Source organism: Mytilus trossulus, chromosome 8, assembly GCF_036588685.1.
Source record: "Mytilus trossulus isolate FHL-02 chromosome 8, PNRI_Mtr1.1.1.hap1, whole genome shotgun sequence".
In the NCBI taxonomy this organism is placed as follows: domain Eukaryota; kingdom Metazoa; phylum Mollusca; class Bivalvia; order Mytilida; family Mytilidae; genus Mytilus; species Mytilus trossulus.
In genome coordinates, this window is record NC_086380.1 from 44,070,562 (window position 1) to 44,082,634 (window position 12,073).

General features: G+C 35.5%; 1 protein-coding gene across 2 annotated transcripts in view; it reads right to left on the minus strand.

Annotated features, from left to right (window-relative positions):
• The window catches only part of LOC134680991 (uncharacterized), a 31,554-nt gene that overhangs the window by 14,698 nt on the left and 4,783 nt on the right, over positions 1 to 12,073 (minus strand). For both annotated transcript variants that reach the window (XM_063540319.1, XM_063540318.1), the window contains exons 2-4: positions 10,950 to 11,006; positions 9,638 to 9,827; positions 939 to 1,105 (exon numbers count right to left, since the gene is read on the minus strand). In XM_063540319.1, the coding sequence (XP_063396389.1) occupies positions 939 to 1,105; positions 9,638 to 9,827; positions 10,950 to 11,006 (414 nt within the window). The remainder of the gene's footprint in view (positions 1 to 938; positions 1,106 to 9,637; positions 9,828 to 10,949; positions 11,007 to 12,073) is intronic.

Consider the following 12,073-nt stretch of genomic DNA (forward strand, 5'->3'; position numbering starts at 1 on the left):
GCTTGATCCGCACCTAGTCCTAGATTTTTATATAAGCTTTGGATTTCAAATATTTTGGCCACGAGCATCACTGAAGAGACATGTATTGTCGAAATGCGCATCTGGTGCAAGAAAATTGGTACCGTTAACTTTATTGAAAAGAATGAACAAGGAATTTATAAGCTGGACAGACATGCCAATTTTAAAATGTCGACTTTCTTCTAAAACTTGTGGGATAACCAGTGGCAAACATGCACCCAAATAAAGCTAGAGGTAATATTTAATTCAGTTCTCCAGTAGGATAATCGATTTCAGTAACACAACTGTACTGACAACAGCCTACCATTATTATGTGTGTCCTTTTATAAAAAGTTGCTTTATTTGCTAGCATTTTTTATCATTTCAGTGGAAAATATATCTTTGCCATTGTTAATGGAGAATTTGAAAGTGAATCCACCTAAGGAAAGCTGTCCTATGGTCGCCATATCGCGTTATCGCTTTTTTCGTCCTCCAAACTCCATAGGTCAAAAACGGTAAAACGCGAAGACGAAAACTAACTGTCCACCTGATTCCTTCTTCGAAGATATATGATTACCTTGTCTACATAATGAATAGTTTATACTAATCTTGAAAGAAGAACCACTGATTAAATTCAATAACGTCTTAGCAGTTTCGTGTTTTTGTGATAATATTATTGATTTATTGAGGTATGTTTAACTCAGTACTATTGTTCTTCTTCATGGCTATGAGGTTTTTTTGGTGGATGAGGCTGGAGTGCTAGGAGAGAACCACCGACCTCAAGTTGAGGGGAATTCGAACTCAAAACCTTGGTATTGCTATTAATATAGTAGTTCGACTTCTTAGACCACTCGGCCAACGAGGTCCCCACCAATGTTGAAAGAAGACTCATAGATTCAAATCAAATCGCGTCTTTGCAATTTCGTGATATTAATACTTACACCAAGTTCCCTTTTTCTCCTACATTTACCCGCGCCAATATGACATGTTGGGTGAGTGGCCAAAAGCTCGCTTTTATCGTGAAAAACCTTATCCCTCGGGTCGTCTACATCCCTCTCTATACCACTAGGATCATCTGGGCTAGGTTCATTGGCTGGAGGACTCGGTTCTGAAAGTAAAGCAAAGAAATGTTATTATTTGTTACTTAAGGGGCATTAGCTCTGCTGTCAAATCCATGCTTACCGATTTGACTCTGATTCTTATATTTTATGTATATCCAAATTACAAGCAGTCTGAAATAACAGTTAAAAATTTATGTACTCGATAATATATATCAGAATTTCGTGTATATTTAAGTCTAGACACTATCTAATTCACTATCGAGATGACCTCCAAAGACTGCCGACGGTCACATAACCCGATGCAAACATAAACATAAATATAAATAGATAGCGACTTCATGCAATTGTTTTTCCTTGGGTCTGTTTTATTTCATGTTATAGTTTAAAGTATAAATTAACTTTATGTACATGTTGGTCTGTATAAGAATGTTTTTGTAGGTCGAAATAGTAAATGAAATGGTTTACCTAGCTTTATTTCATTTTCAATGTTGACATTCTTATCCTTTAAATGGAAAAACATAACTAATTTAAGCATAACCAATTTCTAGTTAATGAGTTAAATTGAAGTTAACATGAATACAGTTTCAGTGTAGTCGAATTATTCACTTGAAAGTGAATAAATCATTAGCGATGTTTCTTTGCTTATTTGACAAAATTGAACCAAATTGGCTGCTAAAAGTGAATTATTTTAAACAAAAGCATATTCTATTTTTTTCATATCTCGTAGCCAATGACCTTTTGATGCAAATACATTTAACATATATTTATCCAACGCAATCATGAGTTTGAACGTAGTTTTCAATTTAGACTCGTTTATATTTTTTTGTTTGGGCTTGTATCATATTTTCCCTCCGGTTTGTATGATCCGTTCATCCTATATTGACTCTTAAAATTCAAGAGTTTATCTAAAAATGGGGGCACTTTTTATGTGGCCTTCCACATACCGTTGCGATCCCTAACATCACTGAAGAGACATTTATTGTCGAAATCCGGATCTGGTGTACTAAAAAATATTGACACCGTATGTTTATGGCATAACAATAACATCATGGCCACAAGTTAAAAAAATGCTGTTTAGTATCAAATTTATATTAAGATCCATTTTGTTACTTCTTGTGATCAATTTTATTTGGCAATCGCCAATGGCAGTCAGCAGGGTTAAAGAACATCAGTTGTTTGACCTGTTAGTCAAATGCGTTTTGTTTAAATATACTTTTTCACTTTTTTGGTCTTTTGGAAAATGCTGTTTGTGTTGTTTTAAGACCCTTCTACAACGAAATTTGTTTTACATGCACACGTATAAAAATTGCGGTTTTTATCCAACGCAATCATAGGTTTGAACGTAGTTTTCAATTTAGACTCGTATATATTATTTTGAGACTGAACACAAATGCAGTCGCTTCCGTTACCGTCTGAAAAGTGACGTCTTCCTGCATACCGTATTTGATAGATTTTTCATATTCAACCTTAAATTACCCCTTGTTGACAAATCAGTTAAAATTTCGAACTTACTAAACCAGTTGAATCGACAAATTTAGACACTTGAGATTTTAAAAAAATGTCGATTTTTTTTCAGCTGTACTTCTAGTTTCAGGTCGAAATTAGCCCTTAAGTCGCATAACCTATCTTTTCCAAAACATATTATAGTAGGCATAAATGTGGACCTTTCTTGTGTGAATAAGAAAAACTCCACCTTAAATATTCCCCAGCATATACAAAAAATTGGTCTTCCAGTACTAAAACATTTATTTTAGGTAGGGTCAAAAAAGGTTGCATACGTTCAATAAGTAGGATCAAGACGAGTTGCCTATCAGCAATTGGTAGGGTCAAGACGTATTGTCTGTCGGAGTATCATGCACATTGGATCATTTACACGAGCCTAGTGGAAACAAGAATGCTTAGCTGAATTGTTGGTTAGCTACTTTTTGAGGGACGGTCTCAGCCTAAATGTTGTAAAGCTATTTTGTTGTGTTAATATTGTCTATGCAGTCTACATGCTGAACAGCGGCTTGTAAAATTGGTCTCGTGCGTGTAAAAATCATATATTACAGGCCAACAGAATCTAACGAAAGAGAAATTGAGCTCCGGGCCTGTAGAATTAACATATCAGCCTGAAGACTGTCTATGAGTTTATTTTATTTTCTGTTCATTGAATCGCTATTTAAAGTGTCCTTGAATACACCTTATACACCCCATCTTAGAACGTCTGCCCTTACAGAATAAATTAGATGCCGTCATGGGAAAATAATTTTAAAGAAGTAGACTCTTGATTGGAAATAAACTTGTAGAAACTAAACAAAATGATGCTCCGGTACTCCATTCTAAAGTAACTTTGTCATAAAAATGAAGTTCTTTCTTTGTGATTTTATTGTGTCAGGGAGACACATCTTGTCCCTTTTCTCAAAAAAAAATCATTGTAATGTATCAAGACATAATTAAACAAGAATGTTCATAGTACACTGATGCCCCACTTGCACTATCATTTTCTATGTTAAGTGGACCATGAATGAAGTTGGGGCACAAACTCTTATTTGGCATTAAAATTAGAAAGATCATATCATAGGGAACATGTAAACTAAGTTTCAAGTTGATTGGACTTCAACTTCATCAAAAACTACCTTTTTTTGACCAAAAAACTTTAACCTGAAACTTGCACTATCATTTTCTATGTTCAGTGGACCATGAAATTGGGATAAAAACTCTAATTTGGCATTAAAATTAGAAAGTTTATTTCATACGGAACATGTAAACTAAGTTTCAAGTTGATTGGACTTAAACTTCATCCAAAACTACCTTGAACAAAAACTTTAACCTGAAGTGGGACGAACGATCGGGAGGACGAACAGACGGGCGAACGTACAGACAAGAAAACATAATGCCCCTCTACTATGGCAGGTGGGGCATAACAAGAATGAGTTCATAGTACACGGATTCCCCATTTGAACTATCATTTTTTATGTTCAGTGGACCGTGAAATTTGGGTAAAAAATCGAATTTGGCTTTCAAAATAAAAAGATCATATCATACGGAACATGTCAATCTAATTAAAATTAAATCCTTTAATTGCTCCTGTTCTGATATGTCGCGCATTAATTTTAATTAGATTGCGGAACATGTATAATAAGTTTCAATTTGATTGAACTTCAACTTCATCAAAAACTGCATTCACTAAAAACTAAACTGGCATTCTCATTTTCTGTGTTCAGTTTACCGTGAAATTGGGGTCAAATTATAATTTGGCCTTTTAATAATAAAGATGATATCATAGGTACCATGTATTACTTGCTTACTTAATCCTCCACGTGCGTCGATGCACACAAGGCCGACACTAGCTCTCACCATAACACTCTGTCTTGTGCTTTCTTCTCTACTTCCCGCCAAGACATCTCAACCTCGCTTTCCACTGTTCTTCTCCATGTTTCTTTATGCCTCCCACCTTTCCTCTTGCCAGTAGAAGTCCAACTCAGTGACACTTTAGCGATGTTTGCTGGTTCCTTCCTTAAGACATGGTCTATCCATTTCCATCTTCTTGTTTTATTTCATCTCTTATATAGATATAGGAAGATGTGGTGTGAGTCTTATGTCTCTTTGTGTTGTCAGTTTGAATAGTTCCTGGTTGGATATTTTGTTTGGCCAAAAGATTTTGCATATATTCTTCTCAAGTAGGTATTGTAGAATGAGGCTAGTTGGTTGAAGTCGGTTTGTATAATTCTCCAACATTCTGAGCCATAAAGCAGTACAGATTTGACATTGCTGTTGTAGATTTTAAGTTTTGTGTTTCTTGCAAGGGATGACGATTTCCAGATTGGTCTGAGTAGACAAAAGGATATTATAGCCTTACTCAGTCTTGCTTTGATGTCTTTGGTGGTCCCATTGTTACTACTTATTACGCTGCCTAGGTATGTAAAGTCTTCTATTTCCTCGATGTTTAAGGATCCAATCTTTATTGGAATTTTATTTGATTGGTTGTTGATTGACATTACTTTCGTTTTCTCGATGTTTATTTTGCTCTGTTGCTGGATAGTAAGCAAATATCATCTGCAAAGTCTAAATCTTCAAGAGAGGAGCTGAGTGTCCATCTTATCCCATTGTCTCCATTTCCTAAGATCGATCTCATACACCGTCCAATTAACAACTATTAAGGAGAGAAGAGTAGAGATTACGCATCCTTGTCTTACGCCTGTATCCACTGAGAACCAATCAGAAAGCTCTCCATTGTGTAATACTTCCATACTTGTCGTAGAATATCTTTATCAGCTTGATTATTTTTTATGGTACTCAATGTGCTCTTAGTATGTCCCAGATATATTCTCTTATAACACTGTCAAAATGCTCTTTGGAAGTCAATGAAGTTTAGTTCTGTTTTGTTCTTCCACTCTATGGATTGTTCTATGATGTTTCGGAGGGTAAATAGATGGTCAATACAGCCTCTGTTATTTCTAAATCCTGCCTGTTTTTCACGCAGCTTACTGTTAATAGAAACAGTAATTCAATTCTTGATGACTCTAAGAAATACTTTACTAGGGATTGAAAGTAGTGATATTCCTCGCCAGTTGTTGCAAAGTTTTAGATTACTCTTCTTTTGCTGTTTTATAATGATTCCTTTGTCCCATTCAGTTGGTATTTCTTCATCTATCCATATGTTGGTAAATAGATAATGTAGTTTCTAACTTGTTGATTATATGCCTGATTTAGTAATTCTGCACTGATGTTATCTATGCCTGGTGCTTTACAGATCTCATCTTTACATACAACTTCTGTGTCTATTTCAAGTGCATATCCCAACGGTTGAATGTCTAGTATATCATTGTTGGTTTCAGCCCTATTCAGGATAGTTTTAAAGTGTTCTGGCCAACGATCTAACTTTTCCTTGTCTGTAGTTAGTAGCTTCCCCTCTTTGGATAGTACTTGTGCATCATTATTCCTGGATTTTCCACAAAGCTGCCTAGTGATTTTATATACTACACTGAGCTCTCCACGCTTTGACGCTTCTTTAGCTTCATTTGCAAGTTCTTCAACACAGTTTCTCCTATCATTGTTTGTCCCTTTTTTAGCTTCTGTGTCTTTATCTCTATAGTCTAATTGCAATTTGGTTTTCAATCTGTTAGATTTAGATGCATTAAGTTTTATTTTTATGGCTTTCCTTTCCTTGGTGTTTTCCCAAGTCTTATCTGACAGCCACTGTTTTCTTTTTCTGTTCTTTAAACCCAATACTTTCTCAGCTGTTTTAGTATAAATGTCCTTGATGTTATCCCAAATTTCAGTTTTGTTTTCACCCATGTTTTCATTATTGTCATCAATTTCAAGGAGTACTTGGTATCTGTTTTTTTACTTCAGTATTACTCTGCAGATCAAATGTTTTCCTGCTCAGCTCGTTTATCTTCGAAGCTTTCTTGAGTTTCAATTTAATTTTGCCGAGAATCAGGTAGTGTTCACTTCCACAGTCTACCCCTCTTTTTCTGACGTAGTCGGTGTAGTTTCGGTTTGTGCCCTTTGAACTTAAGGACGCTTAACTATGGTAACAGAATACGCATGCTCGAACATCCTTTCTGTGATTGGACAAAATGCTGTCATGGTGGGTGATTTGGTTGTGTTTGAAAAAAACGTCTCGTTTATAGTTATATTGGGATGGAAAGCAAGTGAAAAACTATAAATATTTGAACTACTAGTAGATCTTGCAAAGATTTATATTTTTATTAAAATAGTTGTTTTCTCCGATAGCTCTTTGCATCCACAACAGCTGTTTATTCGGGACAATTATATAATTTTTAATGTAATCTTTGTTGTACGCATGTACATAACTTTAAGAACGTACCTACGCATGTGAGATTTCCGAGTGGTTTTGGTGAATGTAAACAGAAGGATACGAGGACCGAGAATACTGAACACAAACAGAGAATACGTTATCATTTACTCAAATTTAAATACGTCTAATATCTTTTTTGAAGATAGTTCTTGTTACAGATACATCATTCATTGAATGCCGCCATCTGCCATTTATCATTAGATGGTCAATTTGATTTTTGTCTCTCCTGTTTGGCGATGTCCATGTTAGTTTATGTATCTCTTTGTGTTGGAACATTGTACCACAAATAACCAGATCATTTAGTCAAAAAATTCAATCAGCCGGTTTCCGTTTTCATTGCAAGTTCCATATCCGTTGTAACCAATCCGTTGTTACCCATTATTCTCTCCACTCCGATGTTGTCATTATCTACTTTTGCATTCCAAGTCTCCATTAACCAGTACAACATCATGGGCATGTACTCCTTTCATTACACTTCTGAGCTTTTCATAGAAGTCAGTTTTAGTTTCAATATATAAAAAAGAGGATGTGGTATGATTGCCAATGAGACAACTATCCACAAAAGATCAAAATGACACAAACATAAACAACTATAGGTCACCGTACGGCCTTCAACAATGAGCAAAGCCCATACCTCATAGTCAGCTATAAAAGGCCCCAATAAGACAATGTAAAACAATTCATACGAGAAAACTAACGGCCTTATTTAAGTATAAAAATTAACGAAAAACAAATATGTAACACATAAACAAACGACAACCACTGAATTACAGGCTCCTGACTTGGGACGGGTACATACATAAATAATGTGGCGGGGTTAAACATGTTAGCGGGATCCCAACCCTCCCCTAACCTGGGACAGTGGTATAATGTCTGCTTCATTAGTTGGCGCATAGCATTAAATCAGAGTAAGTTTAACCTATTTTGAATGGAATCTTGCTGTTATTATTCTCTCATCTATAGGTCTCCATTCTATAAGAGCTTTACTTGCTTGCGTATTCATTATGAACCTTCTGTCCATTTGTTGTAATAACTGACCCATAACCTGTCCACCTGCATTCACTTATATTGCTTAGTATATCGATGTTATAGTTCAACATTTCTTTTTCAATTTGCACAGTTTTTCCTACTTCGTACATGGTGCGGACATTCCATCCACCCACTCTAAGTAGGGATTTTAGCCTCAAAAGTCCATTTCTCGCGTTATTAGCTTCATCTCTGCTTTCACTATTAACAGTCATTCCATCAACAGTTTGATGAATGTCTCCTTGAGTACCGGTGAAGTTATTATGATTTACTAGTGAGGTTTCTGTAGCGTAGGTTTTTTTTACATGATAGGGGTGCTGGCCCAATGCATAACTCTCCTCCCTTTCTCATATGTGCTTGAGACCGGCAATGGCGGAGGACCTGTGGCTTTTCTGTGGGGGATTCCATCCCTTAGACGATTGCTGTTGCTAACGAGTTCCATCTACCCGGATTTTCTGTCTGGATTTACTTCCATAGCCTTTGATTCAAAAATCCAATCACAAGGCAGTTGGTTTTCTCGTTTGAATTGTTTTACATTGTCTTATCGGGGGCTTTTATAGCTGACTATGCGGTATGGGCTTTGATCATTGTTGAAGACCGTACGGTTACCTATAGTTGTTAATGTTTGTGTCATTTTGGTCTTTTGTGGATAGTTGTCTCATAAGCAATCATACCACATCTTCTTTTTTATAGTGATGCTATTTAATCCATAGCTGGGGCAAGGCTAATGAGTGCTAGGACATGTCCACACGCCGGTAGGCCTACATACTGCATTTCTAGTGCCCATGCTGCTCTGAGATCCTCTATAGATAATGCCTAGTTCATATATCTAGTTACCGTGTGCTGTCGCGGGGAGGCACTGAAATCTTGGACAGTGTAGAGGCTTTGTACTGGAAGGAGAGATTTACGCATTTGACTCTCTTTTCACCCACAAGTGAGTTTGCCAGCGTCAATGTTAGAGTATTAAACACCACTGCACTAGACGCATACACAATCCCTGTGGCAGAGTTACCAACACACGGTAACATGTATACTACGTTTCAAATTGATTGGACTACAAATTCTTCAAAAACTACTTTGACAAAAAACTTAAACCTGAAGCGGGACAGACGAACGAACGAATGCTATAGATTCTATGTAACTAGTCTGTGTAGCATTTTATAAGTTTTTGTACAATTTTGTGCCAGATTATCGTATTTCTCTTGACGTGGTTAGGTATACCCAGTATCCAGCTTTAAAGTTATTGGTTGTTTTTTGTTGCTTTTGGCATTTGTTATGTGAATGAGTGCAGAGATGCGATTTGCAAACATAAGATTTTTACAGTGTTGTTTCATTTTGTATTTTACTTTTTTGTGGTTTTCTGTCGTGAAAATGTATATATATTATTATAAAAGTAAAAAGTAAAACAAATGTTTGCTGGATATTTTGTCTGGTACGGGCTCGTTTGGAACATTATTTGCACGACTTTTAGACAGAAAAAAAATGAGTTTCCAACAGCAGTTGTAAATCTAGAAATTTTGTTAAAGACAAAGGGCCCAACTTACTTACAATTTTTTCATAAAGGGGAGGCGGGTACCTTGCCCCTTCCTAATCCCTTAATGCGTTGGATCAACAATAAAGTGCTATTTTCTATATCTCCTGATGCCCACAGTAAGGCTTAACGCGTCTTTGAAACTCTTCGAAAACAATGAGAGAACTTAAAGACGTCATAAATACTTTTTATTGCAACTCTTTATTGAAATCTTACTTTTTGCTGCTGGTGGACTTTCTTTTTTATCTTTTGCTGCTGGTGGACTTTCCTTTTTTACTTTTGGTGCTGGTGGACTTTCCTTTTTTTCTTTTAGTGCTGGCGCACTTTCCTTTTTTACTTTTGGTGCTGTCGGACTTTCCTTTTCTTCATTTGCTGCTGGTGAACTATCCTTTTTTGATTTTGCTGCCTGTAATATAATTTCAAGTACTTAAAAAGTTAGTTTGAATTAGAGATTCAATGACAGAAAACAACATTTGACCATTTAATGCACATAAAATAATTTGAGCAGGCAATGAATTGACCGTATGTTGACACCCTAAAAAATTATCTTACAATTTTGCTCATTGAGACATTGACCTTTTACAGAAAATTGAAAAAATATGGAAAATATATATGTCTCATTGAATCCTCTTAAAATAGTTAAAAATTCGTAAAGAAAGCACATACAATCGGCGGAAAATACTCATGAGTTTGTCTTTGACTTATAGATATATAAGTTACTGAATGTTTGTGTAACTGAAAGGAGTAGGTCCGGTAAGGACCGATTTTGGCCTCAAATTTAAGTTTCATCTGACGAAAGATTTTGACCACTTTTTAAACACTTAAGTGTCTGTTTCATATGATTCAATTGATTTATGTGAAAGTTTTTAACTTATTTAGTAATAAAAATCGTGCCGATTCAAGCTCAAATATGAAAAATTTACCAAATATGCGAAAAAATGTCACTTTCCAGATGGTTTCTGTCAAAAACGAAAGTGGCCGCATCCGAGTTCATCCTCAATCTTTATATATGTTATGTATTATCATCAAATACAACTTCCATTTCAATATTTTGGATGAACACGAATGCGGCCACTTTCGTTTTACAAGGAAACCGTCTAAAATTTAACTGAAATGCGGGAATTGTGAAGATTTCAGTAATTTTCTACATTTGAAAATGCCTGTACCAAGTCAGGAATATGACAGTTCTTGTCTATTCGTTTTTGATGCGTTTTGTTATTTGATTTTGCCATGTGATTATGGACTTTCCGAATTGATTTTCCTCTGAGTTCAGTATTTTTGTGATTTTACTTTTTAGCATGACTTATTGGTGCTAGTACCCAATATATGTGCATTGTATTGTCAAAAACAGCCCATATTTATGTAGCAGAACCATTCTACTATCCAATAAATAACTACAAGTTTACATTTTAACAATTTTGTAAAACGGCTATATTTTGGGGCCGAAAAGGGGTCTTACTGGACCTACTCCTTTGTGATCAATATGTTTACGACGATGAGTTGTTATTTGGAAATATTTTTTACTTACTTGTCCTGGTATAAACAGACTCCATATGAACAAGCAAATTAAAACTCTCCTGACAAACTGTAAAAAAGTGGAAAAGCGTGTGAGAAATTGTTATACATGACGAAACAAAAAATGTCGGATAAGTGGGAGCACCTGATTTTGGACTAGATACAGTCTACTGGAGTAAGACATGCGACAAGTTAGGTTAACTTAAGGCACAGATCAATGATAACCTTATCTGGTCATTCACATTTTCCTAAGTTCTTTTTTGTCTAAAAGGAAGAAGATACCTCAAACCAGAAATACAAATAACGTAAAGGATTAAAAAAAGACGACAGTTTACAAACTACTGCACACATATTAATTAAAGATTGTGGAACAAAGACCCAATCGAAACCGCGGTCAAAGTCGTGTTACGGAGGAGTAACGAGACAGTACCTGTTGTTTTAATCATATTGCTCTTTGTAAGAGCAGTGATAAATTGCAATCGATAAACGAACGAGAAGGAAGAGATTGTGCTTTGACAATTAAGGATGTTTAGTTCTATAACAGACAACAATATCATGATGGCACAGTTAAACTCTCGAAGTGATGATTTCAACTTTACCACAAAGTTCAATAGCTTCATCCGTATATTGACTTATATAATAATGTTGATTTTTGTTCTTCAAATTTGGACTTGGATGGAGTTAATTCATTGGCACTCATACCACATCTTCTTTTATTATACATATCTTAGCTGCATCTGTACATGTAAGCCAATGAATATCGTATCAACTAGTAGGATATGAATAATATGCATGCATGTCTATCTAGAAATAAGAATGTCCAGCGCTACATAGAAATCTACAAGCAATATTATAATGAAGCTTTGTTATAATTTCTCAGTCAACCGTCAATGTTAATTTTGAGTATTACCTGATTAATTTTGGCAGCAGTCCTTTTGTGCCAATTACTGTTTTTCAGGGGTGTCATTTGCGCCAAAGGTTTTCCAAATGTATCAATTGCGCCAATATTTACCTGTTCTTATTTTTGTCTTAAAAATTATCATATAATCGGAGATATTTCACCATGAAGATGAGCATCTGGAGAGAAATGACTTGAAATGCATTGAAATGACTTGAAATGCACTTGAAATGTTTAAA